General features: G+C 49.5%; 11 protein-coding genes across 11 annotated transcripts; 7 read left to right on the top strand and 4 right to left on the bottom strand.

Moving 5' to 3' along the window:
• Positions 1-512: 512 nt before the first annotated feature.
• PENARI_c001G10973 (decapping enzyme complex catalytic subunit DCP2) lies at positions 513-3,165 on the top strand (the record flags this gene model as incomplete). Its single annotated transcript, XM_022626991.1, has 2 exons — positions 513-543; positions 614-3,165. 2 exons carry the CDS (start codon positions 513-515, stop codon positions 3,163-3,165), a joined length of 2,583 nt encoding a protein of 860 aa, XP_022493781.1.
• A 286-nt stretch (positions 3,166-3,451) lies between these two features.
• On the top strand, positions 3,452-4,801 carry PENARI_c001G03834 (YgfZ/GcvT domain-containing protein; the record flags this gene model as incomplete). Its single annotated transcript, XM_022626431.1, has 1 exon — positions 3,452-4,801. One exon carries the CDS (start codon positions 3,452-3,454, stop codon positions 4,799-4,801), a length of 1,350 nt encoding a protein of 449 aa, XP_022493071.1.
• A 197-nt stretch (positions 4,802-4,998) lies between these two features.
• PENARI_c001G06754 (putative cell cycle control protein (Cwf23)) lies at positions 4,999-6,315 on the bottom strand (the record flags this gene model as incomplete). Its single annotated transcript, XM_022626663.1, has 1 exon — positions 4,999-6,315. One exon carries the CDS (start codon positions 6,313-6,315, stop codon positions 4,999-5,001), a length of 1,317 nt encoding a protein of 438 aa, XP_022493469.1.
• Positions 6,316-6,981: 666 nt separating this feature from the next.
• On the top strand, positions 6,982-8,441 carry PENARI_c001G05174 (uncharacterized protein; the record flags this gene model as incomplete). Its single annotated transcript, XM_022626530.1, has 2 exons — positions 6,982-7,351; positions 7,408-8,441. 2 exons carry the CDS (start codon positions 6,982-6,984, stop codon positions 8,439-8,441), a joined length of 1,404 nt encoding a protein of 467 aa, XP_022493568.1.
• Positions 8,442-8,592: 151 nt separating this feature from the next.
• Positions 8,593-9,813, bottom strand: PENARI_c001G12175 (amidohydrolase family protein; the record flags this gene model as incomplete). Its single annotated transcript, XM_022627089.1, has 2 exons — positions 8,593-8,753; positions 8,823-9,813. 2 exons carry the CDS (start codon positions 9,811-9,813, stop codon positions 8,593-8,595), a joined length of 1,152 nt encoding a protein of 383 aa, XP_022493348.1.
• Positions 9,814-10,335: 522 nt separating this feature from the next.
• On the bottom strand, positions 10,336-10,650 carry PENARI_c001G05023 (uncharacterized protein; the record flags this gene model as incomplete). Its single annotated transcript, XM_022626509.1, has 1 exon — positions 10,336-10,650. One exon carries the CDS (start codon positions 10,648-10,650, stop codon positions 10,336-10,338), a length of 315 nt encoding a protein of 104 aa, XP_022493854.1.
• A 372-nt stretch (positions 10,651-11,022) lies between these two features.
• On the top strand, positions 11,023-14,693 carry PENARI_c001G07789 (uncharacterized protein; the record flags this gene model as incomplete). The annotated part of the gene is made up of 3 exons (XM_022626748.1): positions 11,023-12,232; positions 13,441-13,814; positions 14,556-14,693. The coding sequence occupies 3 exons, from the start codon at positions 11,023-11,025 to the stop codon at positions 14,691-14,693; spliced, it is 1,722 nt and encodes a 573-aa protein (XP_022493161.1).
• A 345-nt stretch (positions 14,694-15,038) lies between these two features.
• On the top strand, positions 15,039-16,161 carry PENARI_c001G10471 (isopenicillin N synthase family dioxygenase; the record flags this gene model as incomplete). The annotated part of the gene is made up of 2 exons (XM_022626949.1): positions 15,039-15,110; positions 15,166-16,161. 2 exons carry the CDS (start codon positions 15,039-15,041, stop codon positions 16,159-16,161), a joined length of 1,068 nt encoding a protein of 355 aa, XP_022493152.1.
• A 205-nt stretch (positions 16,162-16,366) lies between these two features.
• PENARI_c001G03659 (SDR family NAD(P)-dependent oxidoreductase) lies at positions 16,367-17,351 on the bottom strand (the record flags this gene model as incomplete). Its single annotated transcript, XM_022626412.1, has 2 exons — positions 16,367-17,208; positions 17,279-17,351. 2 exons carry the CDS (start codon positions 17,349-17,351, stop codon positions 16,367-16,369), a joined length of 915 nt encoding a protein of 304 aa, XP_022493795.1.
• A 1,737-nt stretch (positions 17,352-19,088) lies between these two features.
• Positions 19,089-20,640, top strand: PENARI_c001G09440 (ferritin-like domain-containing protein; the record flags this gene model as incomplete). The annotated part of the gene is made up of 2 exons (XM_022626870.1): positions 19,089-19,466; positions 19,519-20,640. 2 exons carry the CDS (start codon positions 19,089-19,091, stop codon positions 20,638-20,640), a joined length of 1,500 nt encoding a protein of 499 aa, XP_022493045.1.
• Positions 20,641-21,106: 466 nt separating this feature from the next.
• PENARI_c001G02272 (uncharacterized protein) lies at positions 21,107-22,015 on the top strand (the record flags this gene model as incomplete). The annotated part of the gene is made up of 1 exon (XM_022626293.1): positions 21,107-22,015. The coding sequence occupies one exon, from the start codon at positions 21,107-21,109 to the stop codon at positions 22,013-22,015; it is 909 nt and encodes a 302-aa protein (XP_022493816.1).
• Positions 22,016-22,368: the final 353 nt, after the last annotated feature.

The following is a 22,368-nucleotide window of genomic DNA, read 5'->3' as shown; positions in this document are numbered from 1 at the left end:
CGTTTCACTTATTATCAGTAAGGACACAAAGGGCGCGTGCAAGTGGTTGGAGAAAGTTGTCCCTGAGACTGGAAGGGATTAATATAGGAATGACGAAGACCCAGGACGATCAACTGTTTATGCACAACCCAAGTCACACGTCATTGTCCCAAATCTTGGAATCCGGTCAGCCACATGTGGCGCTCAGATTAAGCACCGCCACATCTTAGTCACCCGATCATCACTTGGGCAGCTCCGCGCAGCGCAGCGCTGTTTCCCAACGCCTCGTTTTACCTTCCTTTTCTCTGATTCGATCGGAACACTGAAGCACTCCCTCTCAACAAACCTTCCTCTGCTATCACCTTGACCCCGCTAGTCAACTCGCCACAGCAACACAGCCCTGGGTTGGTCCACCCTTCCTGGAAGCTGTCAACGGTATTGCTTGCTTGTTTCGGCCGTTTGCGCAGTCGGACAGAGTGAGCAGCTGATTCTCGGTCATTTGTGTGCTGAAATGCCAAAGTCTATTCATCACTATGACAGAATCAAAGATGCAATTAGAAGATTGTAAGTGATTCCTGATCAATTGAAATGACGACAGGCCACTGACTGAGGCCCGCGGGGCTATTGTTAACAGGGCTGGATGACCTGTGTGTCCGGTTCATCATCAACCTCCCGCGCGAAGAGCTTGAGTCAGTTGAACGGATATGTTTCCAAGTCGAGGAGGCACAATGGTTCTACGAAGACTTTATCCGGCCGCTCGACCCAGCTCTGCCGTCGCTAAACTTGAAGACATTTGCCATGCGCATTTTCCAGCATTGCCCGCTCATGTCACAATGGTCTCACTATCACCACACGGCTGCCTTCTCAGAGTTCCTCCATTACAAAACCCGCGTGCCTGTCCGCGGTGCGATCATGTTGAATGAAGACATGGATGAGGTTGTTTTGGTCAAAGGCTGGAAGAAGGGCGCCAACTGGAGTTTCCCTCGCGGCAAAATCAACAAAGGCGAGAAGGATCTGGACTGCGCCATTCGCGAAGTCTACGAAGAGACTGGGTTTGATGTTCGGGATGCTAAGTTGGTCAAGGACGAAGATGATGTCAAGTTCATCGAGATCACAATGCGAGAACAGCACATGCGACTCTATGTCTTCCGAGGCGTGCCCCGTGATACGCACTTCGAGCCCCGCACTCGAAAGGAAATCAGCAAGATCGAATGGTACAAGCTTTCGGAGTTGCCGACATTGAAGAAGAGCAAGAACCACGATGAAGGGTTCGCGGTCGCGAATGCAAACAAGTTCTATATGGTTGCACCTTTCCTACACCCGCTCAAGAAATGGATTGCCCAACAGAAGAAGATTGGCGCCAAGGCTCAGGCTGGCACAAAGCAGAATGCACAGGCTGAAGGCTATACTTCTATGGATGAAAATGGCCACACTAATGGAACCCCAGGGTTGTCTCTTGCAGAGATGGCTATCTCAAATAATCTTCCTGAGGTTGCCTCTGCCGAAGATGCCTCATTCCACTTGAAACGTTTGTTGAAAATTGGTGCAGCGCCGGCGCAAGTTGAAGAAGCAGGTTTTGAGCCAGTTCAAAACCCTGCTGTCGACCCATCCAAGTCGAATGCGCTCCTTGCCTTGTTGAAAGGTGGCTCTCAAGGGAATTTCTCACAAGCCCCTCGCAATGATGCAATGCCACCATCTAATGGAACCCATCCTCACCTTCCACCTGCGGACCAACGGCCTCACATGGGTCCAAATTTCTTCCCCGGATTTCCTCAGCAACAGCCTAATATGGGGCCCTCTCCTTTTGTGCAGCAGACTTCTGCACCATTCCACACTCACCCATCTCAGCATAATACCCAACCACATCTTTCCCGGGGCAATGCATTTCCCGCAGTTCCGCAGCCTGGATATCCTGATACTCATGCAGTGTCTCAATTTCCCCAGCCTGCTTCTTTGCCGCTACATCAGCACCAAACACAGCAGCTACCTACTCGGGATATTCATCCACCGAGTCATATGCCTGCACCGTTTCAGCGCACTGGGGATCCTCAATTTTCCGAATCTGCTCAGCCATCTCAAAGCCAGGGTCCGGTGGTTCCTCCCGCCAGCAAATTGCCTCCACCTAAGCTCACAAGTCATTCGCTGGCGCTTTTGAACGTCTTCAAGGATGAGGCTTCCAAGACTCCCAAAGGATCGGGTGCAGCAACACTAGCCGTGTCTGCACACACCTCTTCCCACGTGCGCAAGACGTCCCAACATCAGGATAGTCTGTTGAATCTGCTCAAAGGCCCTCGGCCTGTTTCTGCTGCTGAACCAGTTGAATTGCTAGGCAATCCTGTTATACCTTCCGCTGGCCCCCGAGACAAGCAGATTCTCCAACGTCCGCAATATCAGCATTCTCACCTTACTCATCCAGCGATTGGTCCGAGTAAGGGTCAGGCAGGGGCAGGACAAACATCTGCCACCGTGTCTGGACCTTTGAACATGCCGCAATTCGAGGCAATTCCTAAGTCGACACATAAGAAGTTGAACGACGGACCGAATCGCAAGAACCATGCAAACAGACGAGAGCAGTCTCAATCACAGCAACTTTCTTCCCCCATTACTATTCTCCCGCGACCACAGTCCGTTAAACGAGAGACATCTTCCTCGGGACCTGTTGCACAAGCACCACAGGTTCCTAGCCAACCCCAGGCAACCCCTATTGAGGCACCCGAGCCTATCAAAGCCTTCCAGCCACAGATTCTACGTCGATCCGACAAGACGGGCTACGAGAGTCTGATGGCGGCAGCTCCGCAGCCCTCTGCTGAGCGCAAATCGAGCTTAGCAGATGTCCAGACCAATGCACAGGGCCTGGCGCCACAGGGCAAATTTGACCGACGCCCAAGCCAAACGGCCGAACAGAAGGAAGCCCTTTTGTCTCTGTTTAGCAGAGCACCGGCTTCTCCCTCGCCCGTTTCTTTGTCCCAGCTCGAATCCCGGGCTGTGAGTGGGCATCAGCCTGGGTTCTCAGGCCTGGTCAGCCCGATGTCGTCTCGCCATCGCCCTAGTAGCGGGGATTCCATTTCTCGGCGTGGCACACCTTCTGACAGCGGTGTGCATGCTAAGACGAACCGCATTTCATCTCCCAGTAACAAGGCGTTCTTGCTTGGGTTCTTGGAGGGAGTGGCCAAGGGGAACAAATGATTCCGCGGTCGACGCGTCTTGCATTGGGCCTCGCCCATCGAACTTGACATACATAGCTACAGTGTAATATTGGATCAAGATACGTTCAGAGCATTGCAACCTTCTATTGTACATTTCAGATATTTTTATCATTATAAACGCGTTTAGATAGTTAATTATGGTTGTAGTTCACCAGTCAATATCATTTTCAATTTTGCTGCGCCTCACCGCCCAACGTCATCGGCCGATTTGCCGATTTGTAAAGAAATAGATCAACTCACATTGGCTCTTCTCTACAAAATCAACCATGATGCGCCCACGTCCTTCGGTTTGCAGCCGCTGTTTGGCTCGCAGTAAGCAGTTCTCGACAACAGCAAACCGCAGCAACCAATCCCAAAATGCATCATCGTTCCCGCCGCAGACGGGCTATAGCCGGCTCACCAACCGCGGACTCATTTCCATTACCGGCACCGACAGCACGACTTTCCTCCAGGGCCTAATTACCCAGAACATGCTAGTCTCCAACGATCCAAGCCGAAACATTCGACGTACAGGCGCATACACCGCATTCCTCAATTCGCAAGGCCGAGTCTTGAACGACGCCTTCATCTACCCGATCCCCGGAGCCGAAAGCAATGATGCCGAGCAGGGCTGGCTCGTGGAAGTGGACAAGAACCAGGTGCCAGTCCTGATGAAACATCTCAAAAAACACAAACTCCGCGCTAAGCTCAAGCTCCGCGCTCTCGAAGAAGGCGAACGCACTGTCTGGTCCACATGGAAGAACCACTCGGAACCACGGTGGGCCGCATACAGCCTGGAGTCAGAATCGGCATCACCTTTCTCGCCCACCTCCCAAATCGCGGCATGCCTTGACTCGCGCGCTCCGGCCTTCGGTTCCCGAATCATCACTCCCGGCTCCGATGGGCTCCGCACCCATCTCCCGGATGAAGCACAAGTCGCCGGGTCCGAGGTCGAGCTGGACTCATATACCGTCCGTCGATTCTTGCATGGTGTTGCGGAGGGCCAGTCGGAGATCATTAGTGGATCTGCTCTGCCGCTGCAATGTAATATGGACATGGCTCGGGGTATCGATTTTCGCAAGGGCTGTTATGTTGGTCAGGAATTGACCATTCGCACACACCACCGCGGTGTCACTCGCAAGCGTATTCTCCCCGTGCAACTCTATGACATGAATCAGGATGTGCAAAGTTTGCCAGAGACCCTGACGTACGATCCTTCTGTTCAGTTGACCTTACCGACTGGCGAATCGGATATCGTCAAGGCCGGCACCACCACCCGACGGAACCGCAGTGCCGGAACTTTCCTGAATGGTATTGGAAATATCGGCCTTGCGCTCTGCCGTCTTGAAGTTATGACCGATGTCGCTCTCATGGGCGAGACTCCTGCTCGTCCTCATGAACAACAGTTCAAGTTGACCTGGGCTCCAGATGTCGAGCAGCCTAATGAGATCGGTGTGCGTGCTTTTGTGCCGCCTTGGTTGAGGGATTTCATTTCGGGTGCGAAGGAGGAGAAACCTGCTCCGCGCAATCCTGAGGCTGAGGGTGAGCGGGCGAGGGAGCTTGTCGAGCAACTCGAACAAGAGGAAGACGAAGCCGAGGAGGAGATCGAAGCTTATGCTGAGTCTCACCGACGGTAAGATGTCTCGGTGCATACCGCTTTAGACTTGTATAATATGACGCTGCTCAAAAGATCACGATGTAAATAGCTCACGTATCTCTATTCATATAAAACTGTGCACAACTTCATGCATTGGGGTATCTCTTCTATGTATGCAATTGTAAATCCATGGGCCTTTGTAACACGGAAACTCGCTTCAAATCAGAATCGCAAAATCTAGGTAGCATTCGCTGCCGCTTCTTCTGCATCTGCGGCTTCATCTTCGCGCGCTAATTGTTCCTCGAGGGCTTTGCGCTCCTTCTCTCGTTGCGCATTCTTCAATCGCATCAGGGTCACTTCCTCCATGTTAGGCGTGCTTGAAGACTTTCCAGACGGATTGAATGATGATGCTTTGGGGGCACTCGCAGCAGATGCAGAGGCAAAGGATCCGAATGACGGGGCTTTCCCAGAAGGAGGAGCTGAATTCAAGCCTGGGAAATTGAAGGAGGGTTTGGCAGATCCGTTGGAAGGATTGGTGGAAGGCATTGAAGGCGTAGCCGCAGGTTCGGGTGCTTTAGGCTTGGATGGCGCATCAGCAGTAGCCTGCCCATTCGTACCCATCCCCAGATCAGGCTGGCTGCCCGATGCCCAGAAGACAGACTCAATAAGAGCCCACTCGCCGTCCCGTCCAGTTTGCTGGCGGAGCTTCTTCTCGCTATCAAGCACAGCAGTATGAGCACTGACAATAGAAGTGAAGACCACCACACCAGTCGCAACAGTCTTCTTCTCCTTCTTATCCCCAATCCGCTGACGTTTATCCTTAAGCATAAACGTATTCTCAATATTCCCAAACGGCGCAAACAGCACCGCGAGCCTCTCAATATCAACCTCAAGCCCACGTCCCTCGCGCACCCAGCGCACCTTAACCGCACGCTCAAGCTCAGGAACCTCAGCACCACCCCCCTCCTTCGACCGATCCACCCGCTGGCTACTCCGATCAGCAGCCTTGCGCGCCTCCTCTTCCTCCTCCTGAACCTTTTTTTGCTCCTCGTCCAACTCCTTCTTAAGTTTATCCTCCGCCTCGCGACGTCTCCGCCTCCCATCCTCCGCAATGCGCTCAATCTCCCGCTGAAGCTTTTCCTCGGCATCATCATCCCCACCCGCCATCCAAGTCCTCTTAACACCCTGCTTCACCCCAGCACCACCCATCTCCGCGGCGCCTGCTCGTTCCCGTGCTTCGAGGTCCTCTCGCATCTTGCGCTTTGCCGCGCCCATCATGTCCCGCTCGCGCTGCTTGCGCTGTCGCGCTTCCCGTGCATTGTCGTATAGCTGTCGGACTGAGGGGTCGGAGAGGACATCGTAGGCGATCTGGAGGAAGTGGAACTTGTCGATGTCGGCCGGTGTGGGGTTGGCGATCTTGTCTGGGTGGTATTTTAGGGCGGTGCGACGGTATGCGCGTCGGATTTCGGATTCGTTGGCTGCTGCGGGGACATCAAGGAGGGCGTAGAAGTCTTGGTTGGAGGCGGCGTGCGCCCTGAGGTCTTCGTTGGGCATTTTGGGCTGGTTTGCGACTGGTTGTCGCTTTGGTGATGCGCCGAGTAGTAGTTTTTAAGATTTGGTCCTTAGGCCCAGGTCTGCGATGCTAGATTTTGGCGTAGGAGAGTCTATGTAGAATGCTGCAATGATTCAAAATGCGCGATACTTGAATCAAAGCTCTGGCGCGGAGAGAGATGTAGATGGAAAATTATTTGGAGGTTCACGTTCGGAGCTTCGGGCGGTGGGGGGATCTTCAACCGTTTCAGTGAAGTGGATGGTACTAGATGCACTCTTATGGCAGCTTGATACAATATAAGGTCTAGAAAATAAAGGAAGTTTACTTAAGAGATTATTTCAAGCTCACTTGTCTTTTTGTCTTGCAAAATAACCAGAAATTTAATATGATGAATTGTGCTCGTTAACAATATATATTGGGCATGTGACTGTAATGAGCTCAGTATTTTGTTTGTATCTCAACCCATTTCATCCTGAATCATCAATTATTGAGCCTTCGGCCAATATGGCGCTCCTTTCACCATCTAACCCCACTACATCCCCTCCAACCAGCTTCCAATTAGCTCTAGCATTGGCCATTGTCAAGCATAAGCCACCAGATCAAGGCGTCCAAGGCAAGCCAATGACTGACTCTTTTCAGGCCAAATGAAGTTGATTTAATTGTGACCCATGCTAGAACATATCTTACACATCCGAGAGTTTATCAAGAAGTCCAAAGACATGGGACGTGATGTTGCAACAGACAAGTTCTTCGACAGTGTTTCGTTCTGGCAACAAGCATACGAACAGTCCGAAGCAGGCCAGAGCAAGTTGCATGACCAGGTCTACGAGCTGCAGCAACGCAATTCCAATCTGTTGGCAAAATTGCGAGCCAAAAACCCGGTAAATGAGAACGAAGTCTCACAGACGAGCAAGCGCAAAGCACCCGCTGGGACGAATGCGAAGAGCTCAAACGGGGCGAAGAAAAGGGCTAAGATACCAGATCAGATGCAAAAGAGTATTCCATTGATGAATGATGATTCAAGTGGAGGGGAAGACGGTATGAAACATTATTTGTTGTCTTTCTACTGATGGCGATGGCTAATCACACACCAGGCCTGTGTCTCAGCAGACAACTATATACCCTTCAAAAGGCCCTCCAAAAAAAGCCTATGAAGGCCAGCTCTTTGGCCACCGCTGCTGTGATCCTTTGCAAGTCTGCAGAGCAGGAACTCATCCGTGCTGTTCAAGAGCAAAACAAATTGACCCAATCCAACCCTCCCAATACCAACCAAGTCGCAGACATCAACGATGTTTTCAACGGCGCTACAATTGCTTTTCACCTTGTGCATCGAGGATTGTATAAATTATCAAGAAACGAAGATGAAAGGCAGCATCAAGGCCAGATTATCTACTATCTGGTCGGGCTGTTCGAATCAACCATGACTGCCCTCACTCAGCATTGCACTGCCATCTCCAAACAGAAGCCCACCCCAGAAAATACAGGTAATTCAAGCGTGGCTTCAGGCTCAGCTTGTAATCTAGGCAACCTACGAAACAATACAAAAGAGAAAAGCTTAGATACTGAGGACGGTACAGCCTCACACCTCGCAGACTTGCTCTGCACAATGGCGCTATCTCTCGACATATCCCGTACAGGAGACCAAAAAGTAATGGAAGGATTCGTATCCCTCGTTCTTGATCGCGTGGGCAAAATGCTAGCTCTATATGCCTTCCATGATCTCCGACTACCAATGAGCATCAGTCCGAGAATGACATTCCCAGGAGGATTGGAAGCAATAGCAGACGAGAATCTCATGCCGGACGATGCGCAACTCGAAGCAAAGTATTTGGTTCGGCTTTTGGGGAGAATGATGGATACCGGATCTACAAAATCAGTTGCCGAAGCAAATGCTACGCGCAGCTTTGTCAAAAATGCCAGGAATCGTATTCAGAAGACTCTTCTTCAAGCTGTCTTCGGACCTGATGATAAGTTGTTCTGGGATGGTCTACAACGCCCGAAGACTCCGCCTTCCCAGGTTATTGATGCCAAAGAAACGAACCAGGAGGGTTTTGCGGATTGGTTTACCCAGGAATTGTGGCGGTTGGTGGGTTGGGATATGCTGAGGAGTGTCTTTGCTCCAAAGTAGACCAGCCTAACTGTGCTGATGGTGATTTTGTTTTGTTTCATGGGGACAGATGTCCCATTATACCTCTTTGCGAGGTTTATACACCAGGATATTGATAGAATCATATTCACAGAATTGGTATGATATAAAGCTGAGAAGTTACTGTATGTACTTATTCAAGTTTGAGAATACGAGCAGCATTGCCCCCCAGAACAGCAGCCACAGCCTCTTTTTCGTCCCCGAAATTCTCATCAATAGCTTTGTAATTGGTCGTCACACTTAGCCATTCCTTGTCGCCCTCATTTAAAGGCGGGAAGAACGGATGATCAGTACCTGCAACAAGAAGTCAGCTTAATTCGACACCCATATCTCACCATCCAAAAACCTGAATGGAACACATACCAAACATAAGACGATCAGTACCCCCACCAACAGTAGCTGCCGCCTTCAACCCAGCAACCCCATAAACAACTGCATCAAGGAAGATATTCGTCTTCAAAACCTCCCAAATACTCCTTTGCGGCCCAGGGACAACACCACCATTCTCAACAAAATTCCGCTCATGCATGATGCAGCTCTCGATCCGACCAGCCAGGAACGGCAGCGTGCCCCCAGAATGAGCGAGCAAGAGTTGCAATCGCGGGAACTTATCAAAAACACGCGACAGCAGCATGCGAGTAACAGCGATAGTAGTCTCAAGCGGGAAACCTAGTGCCAGAGGAAGCACATGACCGTACCGGCTAGTCACTTCAGCACCACCAAAAGCCTCATTAGGAAGACCGTAATGGGGATGCAAAAAGAGGAGGAGCTGAGTTTCCTCCAGAGCAGCCCAAATGGGCCCCAATTTCTCATCGTCGAGACCATTTCCCAAGCCCGAAGTCCCCATAATGACACCACGGATATGAGGCAAGCTCTTCAATCTCTTAATCTCATCAACGATTATATCAGGACCCGGCGCACTCAACGGCAAAACCGCAAACGCAAACAAAGACGACCGACCCTTAAGAGGGAGGTTCTTATCCGGGTTGTTGGACTGATTAATGCTCGCACAGGTTTCTTCCAAATCATCATTGATGCGCCGGGCCCATTCCTGGGCTTCGGAGGGATCGAGGAAATCCAGCCATGGGTTCGCGAGCGAGATCACGCTGCTGTCAATGCCGTGCTGTTGCATGAAGGTTAGCTTGACGTTGATGTCGGAGTAGGATGAGTCGACTGGACGGCCGCGCTGGTCGATTGGGATTGCTGGGTCGTCGTCTGAGGAGAGAATTATCAGGCGTGGTTCGCCGTTGGCTGGATCGTGGATGTACGGGACTGTTTTGCGTGCGCGGAGCATCGCCATGTATGAGGGTGGGTATACATGGGTGTGAACGTCTACGACGAGGGGTTTGGACATGGTGAGTAGTGTCAAAGGTGGTATTAAAGGAGGGAACTGGGAATGATTGGGAATGATTGGGAGTTTGGAGTTGGGAGTTGGGAGTTTGTTATGTAGAGGCCAAGTGAGGGGAGAGAGATAAGAACTCATGTGGGGATGCCCCTCGATGCTACATCTTTATCCCTGCATTTCTGACATTTACTGACATCTGAACTGGCGTTTTGTTTCTTGTATGACTATTGCATCACGCTAGATCCACAGATCTTTCAAGTGTCAGCGTGTGCATCGTGTGGTATGTACATAGCTTCCTGTGAAGTACCCAGTCTGACCCGCTATAGATCCTCATATACCACCAATCTCAAGTGCCAGAAGGTAATAAAGTGAATTGGTGATTCAAATATACGCCAAATGCAGACATTTATCTCATTGATTCATGAATTACTTCTCTGCTCGCCGCTAAAAGTACTATCAGTATCACCACCCAAACAGACGCCAAGAAAACTAGATATCCACATACTCTCCGCAATAAAAGACAGATGTACCTTAAAGGTTCGATCCAGCCAAAGTGATAGGTTTCTTGTTGGTGAAGTTAGGGATATCACCGAAGACTTGGGCACTGCCCGAGTCCTTCAGAGCAGCCTGCAGGGCCTCTTCGCTCTCCCACTGAAGAGTGGCCATAATCAAATACTCAGAGCGCGAGCCATCAAGCGCTGTGGGGAACTTGGTGACCTGCCAGCTGTTGAGGCCGTATTTCTTCCAGGTAGCCTCAACGAGGGGCATGTGGGTCTTCATGTAGTAAGATTCGTCGAACTGGATATCCGACTCGTTGGGGTACATGACGATGGCGGTGTAAGGCATTTTGAAAGAAAACCAAGATGTTGGAAATATAGAGAGGGGAGTTGAGGAGAGGAGAAGATGAAATGTATGTTGATTGACCGAGGTTGCTCCAGCTGTGCAGGCAGCTTATTAATGTCTTAGTGGGGGGATCTGGGGCGATCCCGAGTCATCGCCGAGGTTCCGTCCCACTCTCTCTTTACATGTAGATCCATGATGTCTGCCTCCCTTGGAATGTTGAGATGCTGAGATTAATGGAAGGTTGAAAGGAACAACCTCACTGCAACTCATTGCAGGAATCTCACATCAGCACTGTACAAAAGTGGGTCGCAGGATCAACCTGGACCCAATTCCAACACCCAACACTTTCCCACTTCTCACTCTTTACATCTCAACATGGTTGGCATTCTAGGTCCCCGGGCTCTATCCTGGGCTTTGGTCGTGCTCGCAACTGGCGTGGTCTACACAACATACATACACAATATCATCTTCCTCACCATCGGCATTGGCCGGGAAATCCAACCAATCGAGGACTTTCCATGGATTTGCACTCGCGTCCAGCACTCTCTCCTTGAAGGCTGCGAGGACTTGTGGCTTGATGACCAGGAACGAAAGCTGTACGCAGCATGCACCAGCCTGGACTCTCGTCAGGCTTGGTCCCCTGCAGGCGACAAATACAACATCTCCGCGAGATCCCGCACGGATCACATCGCTGTTCTTGATATTGATCAACCTGGCTTGGATGGGCTGTACGGTCTACGGCAGCTCCAAATTGGCGGATATCACGATGATCTTGATTTGCATGGATTCGACGTTCGCAACATTGAAGGTCGGCTTCGATTCTGGTTGATTAACCACAGACCTCCTGTTGACCCTGTGACTGGGGAGTTCCTTGATGCCAGCACCGTTGGGGCAAATTCAACTGTTGAGATCTTTGATCTGGACGAGACTTCGGAGACGCTTGAGCATGTTAAGACCGTGGCCAGCGAGGCGATTATTACGCCCAATGGTGTGGCCGTGGAAGAAGATGGTCTGGGCTTCGTGATTACGAATGACCACAATACCAAAACTGGCGCTTCTCGCGGCCTAGAAATTCTGATTGGAGGTGGAAGTCTCGCTTATTGTCGATCTGACACGGGGAAATGCCATATCGCCGCTGACAAGGGATTCTCCATGGCCAATGGAATAGCCCACGACAAGAATGGTCACTTCTACGTCGCTCACTCTGTGACTGGTCTCATTACTGTCCACAAACTCGTCAATAACCAATTGATCCAGGTTGATTCAATCCATACCGGGTACCCAATGGATAACCTGTGGCTAGATGCAGATGGCAACCTCATTGCAGCTGCGTTCCCTGACTTCATCGCATTTGCGAAATCTACCATGGACCCGTACAATGTAGTAGCACCTGCTACTGTCCTTTCAATCAATGGAATTGCCAATCAACTGAAGACGCTCGGAAAGAATTTTAAAGTGTCGAAATTGGTGGAGGATAGAGATGCCAAGAGCCTTCCCAGCTCGACAGTTGCAGTGCATGATGTGAAGGGCCATAAATTGTTTTTGGCGGGTGTTTTCTCTCCATTTATTACAATTTGTGAGCAGCGTATCTAGATTTCTACGTCTGATACGTTGACTCAAGATAGGTCGATACATTTGACAATCTTGTTTATTACTTGAAAGATAAATTATAATTCTGGCTACTCCGCTCTGATAATTCCACTACCACATTGTACTTGGATATCGAATCCTTATGCCATCGCGAACAGCATATCCGCCCATAATTTGGGGCCGGGCGTTGGAGTCGGACCCGGAAGTCACATTGAAGTCCCCAGATGCTGATTTCCGCGACTTGTCTCCCAATTCCTGAATTGATCGTTAGTTCAGATCAATCTTTCCGTCCGAGTCATCAGATTGGTCGAGTTTCTCGCTCTCATCATATTCGAAGCTGGTGGAATCGAGCAGCGACTGCTCGCGAGAGAACTGCTTGGGTTTGGTGCGTGGATCGACATCGAGGTTGTCGAGCCAGGTACCCAACGGGGGCGCTTAGTGAGGTTCTGACTTTCCAGGAGAGCCTGTTCTTTGCCCAGTAAGTGCCTTATTGTTTCGATCTTAGCAAGCACGCGGTCGAGGACGTCGGTTGGGCTTGTGATGACTGTCTCGTCGGTTTTGGCATTGGCGAGACTAAAGGAGAGCATCAGTGGATTTGTGCATGCAGACACTAAGTTCTTCATGCAGTTCTGGGTCGATTTCTAGGACTATGAGAGGCTGCAGGCCTTTGGGCTCACCCACGGGCCCATTGGCAGAAACCATGCGCTGGATTCTTACCGGCCGAACACGTTGAGGCACTTGTTTCGGTTGGCATTTGTCTGGTCCAGCATCCTCCCAGACCCGCGCTAGAGAATTGATGCCCGGGACTTTATTGAAGTGTGGCCTAACTAAGGCATCTCCTGTCTCTTTGTGCACCTAAAAGGTGCCTAGTGAAGCTTTCAATTGAATACAGATGTGAGGATTACAGTTTTTGTCTACCTGTAGTTTCAGGTTATCCTTACTTTTATACTTGTAGAAGTAAACGATTGAAAGCTTGTAAGCATAGGAATTTTAGAGGATCTAATAAGATTGGGCTTTAGTAAGGCTTTCAACCTGAAGCCAAACTTATTTAGAAATTAAGCATTAACCTTCTTAGAAAATGAAAGAGACTTCATCTTAAGGTCATTTCATAGTGAGCATAACCTACAACCCGTTTTTTCTTAACTTGAGGCTTACTTTGATAACTGCATCTCGTTAAAGAAAGTAAAAGGCACTAGCAAGCAGTCCCTCACGGCCTCCGCCTCTCTGGTGAGCTAGCCTACATCGCAACCAAGCACCTTACCAACAAAGCCCTCGCTAAAGCAAACCCATATGCTTTCGACCAGAGCGGTCGCATCAAGTCGGCCGCAACGCGCATTCCCGAAGACCCAGCTCCTCTTGCAAGAGCCCACGGGCTGCCTCTCATTATCGTCAACAAGGACTCCGTCCCATTGACCCGTCGCCCGTTCGCACTGCACTCTGCCGCGCTCAAGAGCAAATCGGATAAGAACCTTAAGGGGGCAGCAAGTGCATTTACAATCGGCACTATACTCCACCCTGGCGGAATGCCATTGATCATCGCCATGTCGCCGGATACGAACCCGTTCCGGGCGGCTGGTGTGAGTGGACAGCAGGGCATCGACACTGGGGAGTTGCGAAGAAGAGGATGGAGGCAGCCATTGCTGAGAGGGACCCCCCGGGTTGCAAGACTTAGCCCACTCGAGGAAGGCTCCCATTTGGTACCATATCATCTTCTTCTGCGGCTGAGTACAGCTGGGACATGCTAAAAAGACTTGGACCAGTAGCCTTCGATATCATCTAACTTGAAGATGAGACCATCGTTGGGATGGTCTATGTTGAAGGTCCCGTTTCCCACAGCATTCTTGAGGTCCCAGAAGAGGAAAAACCGCAGCGTGGTTTGCAGCAGTCGTTGGTCCCCCCCAATAGTTTTGGGGCCCAAGGTCAACGGGAATCAAAGGGATGTCTTTGGGTCGTGTGTCAAGGCTGAAGTTCATGGAGGGACTCGGACTCTCGTCTGGTTTGAGTTGTCTCAGCGGCAAAGCCATGCAGCGAGTCACGCAGTCATGGAAGCAACCGTGCGAGACTTGTTGAGCCAGAGAAGACAATGACAGAATTTGGTAGACGACAATGAGTGGAATAGAGTTATGAAGAGGCTGGAAGGCAAAAAATTGCCGTATGGTAGAATATGGATTTTCAATAGAGGAAAATGACAAGGCGGCCATCGAAAAGGTATTTTTTGCCAGAGCAGGAATGACATCGTGGTAGTTAACAGGCAGTGGGTTGTGAAGATGGGGACCTGATATCTGGTGCCAGGAAATCAAAGCAAACAATCGGAGTAGGAGTTCACTCTCTGGGTGAAGCCCTCCTTCAGCGACTGGACGGTTGATGCTGTTCTCGATGAGCTGGGCAAGGTTGGGAACATGAGACAGAATGATATTCTTGGCACTTTTGCTTACTTCAAGCAAACGGAAGATTGAGGGTAGGTCAGGAAGGTTGGAAATCACGATCTTCAGGGCTTTCCAGGGAAGATGACTGAGGTAGTTTCTTGGGGCTGCCATGGTCACGTGGTCGATATAGATCTACGTGGCGGTGTGGCGGTGCAGAGAAGAGATGTGGCGCAGCAGTGGAGTGGCGGTGAGAGGGAGAGATATAAAAGCGGTGGGAATAGCACCAGCAGAACCCGTTATCTCTGATCGTCTCGATGGCTTATCATGCAGATGACCCGACCACCTTTCCCCTCCTTTTCCCTTTCCAAGGCGATTTTGGGGGATTCTGCTAACTGTACGCATTTCTACCTATTTTAATCTCTAGCTACACCCACTATGGCCTCCAGTACAATGCAAGAAATCCACCCAGCATCTACTGCTGTGAACAAGGATGATCTAATGATTCCAGTAAGCACTGCATCGGACATATTGTTCGAGCTACAGTTAACCGACGTCATTTCAGCTGATCGACTTCAGTCCATTCTTTACGGGAACACCTTCCGACAAGCATGCTGTGGCCCTTTCTATTACCAACGCTTTCAAAACATCCGGGTTTGTCTACCTCAAATCCCATGGCATTCCACCTTCCGTGGTGTCCCGGGTGTTTGCTTCATCAGCTCGTTTCTTTGCACGACCTCAGAGACAGAAAGATGAACTGGGTTGGACGACCCCACAATCGAACCGTGGTTACGTCGCCATCGGGCGGGAGAAGTTAACCACAGTCGATCAAACCAATGGCGTGGATGATCTGCGTGCATCCGCCCCAGATATTAAAGAGACTATGGAACTTGGCCGTGAGGGAGTGGAAGGGCTTCCCAATCGCTGGCCAGATCATTTGGATGATGAAGGGAAAGATTTCAAAGAGACTATGCAGACCTTCTTTGAAATGTGCAAGACCCTGCATACACAAATTATGCGTGCCATTGCATTGGGAATGAGCCTGCCGGAACATTTCTTCGACGATTATGTCAATGAGGGCGATAATAACCTCCGCCTACTCCACTATCCTGCCGTTAGCAAGGAGGTCTTCAACAAGAATCCTGACCAGGTTCGTGCTGGCGAGCACAGCGACTATGGTTCAGTTACCCTCCTTTTCCAGGACAAACATGGTGGATTACAAGTACGAAGTCCTAAGGGGACCTTTGTGGATGCAATTCCTATTGCCGATACCATTGTTGTGAATGCTGGTGATCTACTAGCTCGGTGGTCCAATGATACTATTAAGAGCACCCGTCATCGGGTAATTCAGCCGCCCGCACCAGTCAATGAAGAACCCGGAGAGGACAACTCGGGGGATTACCCTGCTCGATATAGCATCGCCTATTTCTGCAATCCCAATAGCACCAAACTCATCGAAGCGCTGCCAGGGACTTTCGGCGAAGATATTGATGTAGCCAAGAAGTATGCAGATATAACTGCAGGCGACTACTTGGTCCAACGATTGACAGCGACCTATTAATCAGTGGTGCCTTACGATCTTTACATACCCTGCCACGATCTTTATCTACCTACATAGCCGTCAATATCTTTCTGTCACTGCTTCATCTCATCAATTTGCCGAGAAATGAATGTATCTAAGCCGAGAATTCTAACAATCCATTCCTATGCTATAAAAACTCAGGATATGTACAGCGACCTATGCATCCTCGTCCAATATCAAACCCTCAGTAAGAAGCCGGCACAACCGAAATCCGGCCACCATCTGTAACCAAGATATTACCATTGATATAGCCACCAGAGTTACTGGCCAACCACACAATCAAACCAGCCATATCCTCCTCACTCCCACCTCTCGTAGCAGGAATCATCTCACGCGGGAACGAGCCATCCTCAATAGCCTGACCAGTGATACCGGCAGCCTGGAAAATATGATTCGCCATATCAGAGTAATAAAGACCCGGCGAGATACCATTCACCCGAATGCCGTAATAAGCAAACGACGTCGAAAGCATCTTCACCAACTGGGTCGTCGCAGACTTAGACGCATTATAGGCAAAGCTGAACGGTACCTTGCGGGCATAGCCCGCAATCGAGCTGGTGATGATCACCTGGGCAGTCGGCGCTGCCAAAACGCCAGGCTGCGGAGCAGGTCGTCGCTTGTTGGCTGCTTCGAGGAGGGGCAGGAATGCTAGCACGGTGTAGTACGAGCCAGTCACATTCACGTTTAACACTTTATTGAATTCATCCATTGGAACGTTAAAGAGTTCGTCGCGGACTTGGGAGAGAGGAGGGAGGGAGCCGTCTGCTGCGGGCTGTGGGGGTTTCATTAGGGGACCCATGATGCCGCTGTTTGCGATTAGGAGATCGACGTGGGTGGTTTGCGCTGCAATGGCCTCGTAGGCTGCCTCGAGGGATTCTTTGGAGGTGATGTCGCATTTGATTGGGATTACGGTGCCATTGATGGTTTGTGAGATCGTTTCTTGGAGGGCATCTTCGCGCCGGCCGAGGATGAAGATCTTGGAGACTTCATTGGCGTCGAGGGCTTTTGTCATGATGCGACCGAGGCCTTGATTAGATGTGTGAGCTTCGTTTTCTTTGTAATGCAGCTTGAATATGCGGTCAAGGGTGATACTTACCACTGCCGCCTCCGGTGACCACGACAACCCGGTCCTTGACCGAGAAGAGATTTGATGCTTGTAGATGAGACATGACGGGTGTTTGAAAATGAAGGATAGTATGTACGCGGCGAAATGATTGAGAAGAGAAGAGAGAGGGGGACCTGTTGCTAAATATTGGAGATTACAACTCCCCGCGATAGCGTCATTCCCCACTTAGATCGGCGGTCCGCCGAGCTGCCGAGGAGATGAGCTATACTTGATCGCGGAACAACGCGGACTTATTTGTTATAAATTGACTTAACCGATGTGTGTATATTGCTCTTGCATGAATTGGTAAGTTATTCCGAGGCGAAACATGTCAATTTACTTCACTCGCACAGATGTCCGACTACAAGATCGCTATCGGATCAATCTAGGCAGGTGTTTGTTTCCCTTCTATATAGTACATGTACGCATGTCGATGAATCATAAGAATCCAAAGAATCTACCTGAGACATTGACATTGTTAGTAACATTCCTGGTCTAATATGAGGCCCGTAGATGTTGGCCTAGTGCCCAGTCTCAACCAACCCAATTTAAGTGTCATATCATATTTCATCGTATAAGCGGCTCAATCCCATTTTGCTATAGGCCTTTCCCCAAGCTTCAAGCACATTTTTAAGTGAATGTAGAGTTTCTCATTTTATGGAGGCCGCTGCTAGTATTGTGTGCATAGAGTGAGCATCACTGAATCATCGTCGTCCTAGTAGAACTGTCTATAATGGACAAAGGCATGAAATACGGTGAAGAGTAGTGAAACAGATGTGATTGTCACTATCACTATAGCAGCGGGCAAACATCTAGTTTCTTGGTTATTAGAATGCTTCGAGAGCTTTCTTTCATGATTCCTATTCTCCAAATATGCCCGCTGCTTGGTTCTTTAGTTGGCATACACAGATATTTTCAACTCCTAGACTCTCTTTGCATCTCTTATGAAATGTTAGCATTATTATCCTGGTCATCATTCTGTAGAGAGATCACCTTAAACAAGACTGGAACGGGCTCAAATCCCAGAAGTATTTTTAATCCCCAGTATGAATATAGTGATGCAAGATAACAACTTATCTCTTACATTAATACCATTGCGCAGACTCCGAGCTTGGTAAATAATTTACATATCAATTATGGTAGGTCCGAGCTATACGATTTTCACACTCATCTTTGTCGCCTCGACCGAAAATGATTCAATCTAAGTTTTATGATTACTGGGACAAATGTCATTATTTGATGCTATCGGGGGTTCTCCGGGGGTGTTTACCGAACCGCCTAGTTGATACCTGGGAGGAAAGGCTTTGGTCCACGTCATTTGTTGCCATTCCGAGCCATGTTTCAGTGGATTCCACCATTTCATTACCGTGAGGCAACCAATTGTGTTGAGGGCGACTACTCCCCAATTAAACCCAATGGAAACATGCGTGGGGCATCAACATTTCATTCGACCGGAATACAGGCCGGTTGGATACATAATCTTCGTGTGCCTTAAACCCGATCCAGTGTTGACCTCGATATCGCACAGCTTTGCAGTGCCTTCGGCTGTAGAACCGAATGATGATGCCATATCGGAATGACCTGATGAATAGCGCATTGCGTCAATTGACCCTACATTTTCAATGCTGACGATTATCGGTTTATCGAAACCTATATGTACTACATGCCGCCTCCGTGCGTATCCGGGAGATTTTGTGGAATGCAAATACTCTATATCTCACACTCAATCGTCTCAAGTCTCATCAAGCAAGCCTTAAAATAAGCTGAGATGATTTGCAGAAGTGTGCTTGTACTAGCCCTAATGGGGTCGCTCCCGTTTGTGGCTGCATCTCCAAAGAAACACCCTAAAGGAGGTAGCGAACACTCAAAGACTTCTTCTACTTCTTCCTCCGAGTCGTCAGATTCATCTTCCATTTCAGCACCGCCGCTTCGAAGTTACCACACTTCGCAGCCGCATACGCCTTTCACTGGAACACCGAGTACCACTGGTGCGCTGACTGCTTTTTCAATTGGAACTGGAATATCGAGTGGTGGTGTAATTCCTGAGGCAACAAGCTATCCCGGTGACGGACAGCTGCACCATGCCGAGCCAGCTCCATATGACCCGGCAGGTGGCGTGGGCACAAACGGAAGCACGCCTGTCTATAACGCGAAGAGCGATTTTGACTACGAGTCCTTGGTAACCAGGCCCCTTTCACCAATACATAGTTACTGAAACTAACTTCCAATAGGCCCTGGCTTTGTATCAGGAATGGATTGAACTCGATTTGTTCCAAGATGCTCTCCGCCGCTTCTCCACGGAAGAATTCAGATCAGCTGGTCTGACCGAAGCAGATCGCGAGTTGATTGCATTCATGGCGCAGCAAGAAATCGGTCACGCAACTATGCTGAGCAACATTTTGGGAGCCCATGCACCGCAGCAATGTTCCTATGTCTACCCGTACACCAACGTCATAGAATTCATCGACTTCGCTCAAAAGATCACGCGCTTTGGGGAATCTGGCGTCTACGGGTTCTTGGCTCATCTCGACTCGCGCGAGGCTGCAACATTGCTTACCCAATCTATCACCACTGAAGCACGACAGCAGTTGATATTCCGTCAGTTTGAGGGTCTGTTTCCTATGGTTGAATGGTTTGAGGTTGGCATACCGCAATCTTGGGCTTGGACGTTGTTGGCGCCTTTCATCAGCTCTTGTCCCGAGAACCAGACCCGGTTGATATGGGAGAACTTTCCGGCGTTGACGATCGTTAATCAACCCAATCCATATAGCACGGGCAATCCTTCCTCTGGGTTGAATGAGACTGCCGGGTTTAATTATACCTCTGGTACCGGCCAACACAATCCAGGCTTGAATACCACATCTGGCCTGGATAACGCCCGCGGGTCAGAAAGCAGTCTTACAAAGCCCCACAAAGGTTCTGGAAAGACCAAATTTTCTAATTCAGGCAACTCATCTCGCTCCAATACAAGCTGTGGCGTCTCTGTCAGCAAGCTTAGGCCAACACCGCTCTCTTTTCCTGGTCGCAAGGTGCTGTTGCAGTGGGATGCCCCTGGAAAGCTTATCGGTCCTAATAATAGCTACGTGACAACTAAGCAAGCTGGTTTGGCAAAGTACGTTGTCTGGGTTTCCCAGCTTAACGTCACTTATACGCCTTTGCATACCGACGATACTTCCAACAGTTCTGGAGGATGGACTACGCAACCCGGTTTGGAGACGTACCAGGCTGATCCTGCTTTCAACGGGACCATATTCATTGCTATTACCGATAGTGATCCTTACCTGAGTGCGTTCAACTTGAGTTTGATTAACAGTCATGTCGTTGCCGGTCCTGCTCTGTACCAGGCTGGTTAAAAGTGACATAACTTTACCTTTTGTGTAATTTAGTGGATGTGAGTGAACTTTCCCGGGGAAATGGGAGAGGCACGGATGGATGTCAGTTTTTGGAGACTTTCAAACTTCCGAATTAGATTTCTCGAGTATTTCACGTAAATATAGAGATTAGAAATGGTTCTACCTAGGCAATTTACTACGTACACCTTGATTTGCTGAGTCTTGGAGATAGCCAAGTTGACACTGGAGGAATACCTTCACTCTGGGCCTCCTATAAATAATACATTTCAAATATAGTTAAGAGAAAATTCTTGCGTGCAAAAGAAAAGAAGAATATTTGTTGGGTTAGTTATAAGTTAGTTGTAGTCGTCAACTAGGGACCCACCTTAACTCCGGACTATCGCCGAGGCCACTTCTTTTTCTCCACGTCAATGTTTACGAGCTTTTCGCAACCCACCAGCTACAGCTCCCCCCACCACCTATCACAATGGAAGCAAGGAATCGCAAACAACGTCGTGCAGCTGCCTCATCCTCCAATAAAGATGAGCCCGAAATCACCTACGCCCAACCCCCACGCAACGGTCCAACCAAAAACAAAGCGACCGTCGAGAAAACCCTATATGACATCATTGCAGAGAGACAAAATGGTCTCAATCAATCGAACCCCTCATCAACAATACCGGAAGGATCCAAAATCATACCTGAGTCAGTGGGAACCCGCTTCGTGACAGTCGATGACGCCGGAAACCTGGTCGACACAGACGGCGACATCAGCAACCATCTATCCGCCCATGGTCCCCCAAAGAAAGGCCCCAAATCCGCAGGCGGCACCGCGAAGACCACCAAAGATGATGAATCCGAAATTATTATCGACAAGCCGCTCCCTCCATTCCTCGACACAATCCTCCTCTCCCTCCCGCTGACAACACTCCACCTCACGCTCGGCTACATAGCAGCCCACCAATACGCTGAAAGCATAGATCTACCCAAACTCTTCAAGGATTCTGTGACAACTGCGTTTCCACTCCTCACTCTGTTCGTTCACCTCGCCCACGGCCATATCATCTCTTTCAAATCAAAGCCAAGCTCCAAGACACTGGCCGAGCCATCTCTCTTCCCATTGACAAGTGACAAACTTACCTTTTCATTCTTCCGAAAATTGGTTTTCCCGCCAGCGCTACGGACTTTTGTTTTCCTTCCCGTGGCTGTCGTGCTGGGCGCCCATCTTATCGCGATCACGAATGGGGAGCCGTATTATGCTGTTATGAAGAAAGCACCTGCTGTTGGCACTATTTGGATATGGTCAATCCTGGAGTTATCATTTGGTGCTGCTGTTATTGGCGCGTTAGGGCCTTTGGCTTGGGGGCTCTGGTGGATGGGGTATGGGATTTTTTAAAATTGATGCTTCGGGGATACTGTTTCACTAAGTGGGGATGAATGGATATCTGTGGTGAATCCAAGATACAAAGAGACATAAAAGAACAATCGATATATGCCAGTTGTAAAGGAAACAATGAATTGGCCCGAGACATATAATACAGTTCAGGCAAAAATGCCGAAACATTATGAAAGTAGGCTTTAAAAAAAAGAGAAATATCAGACCGTTTCTGCACCCATAGAGGCATTCATTATCAGAAAACGACAAAATTTTACAAATTTCCCTTAAAAGAGAAGAAAGACCCAACCTACAACTTCCACCTCAAACACTCCAAAATGGCACCCATATCAACCTCACGGATGGAGTCCTTT

Source organism: Penicillium arizonense (genome assembly GCF_001773325.1).
Source record: "Penicillium arizonense strain CBS 141311 chromosome Unknown PENARI_contig001, whole genome shotgun sequence".
Lineage (NCBI taxonomy): Eukaryota > Fungi > Ascomycota > Eurotiomycetes > Eurotiales > Aspergillaceae > Penicillium > Penicillium arizonense.
Note: the sequence above shows the minus strand (reverse complement) of the source record. Positions and strands in the feature narration are given on the sequence as shown.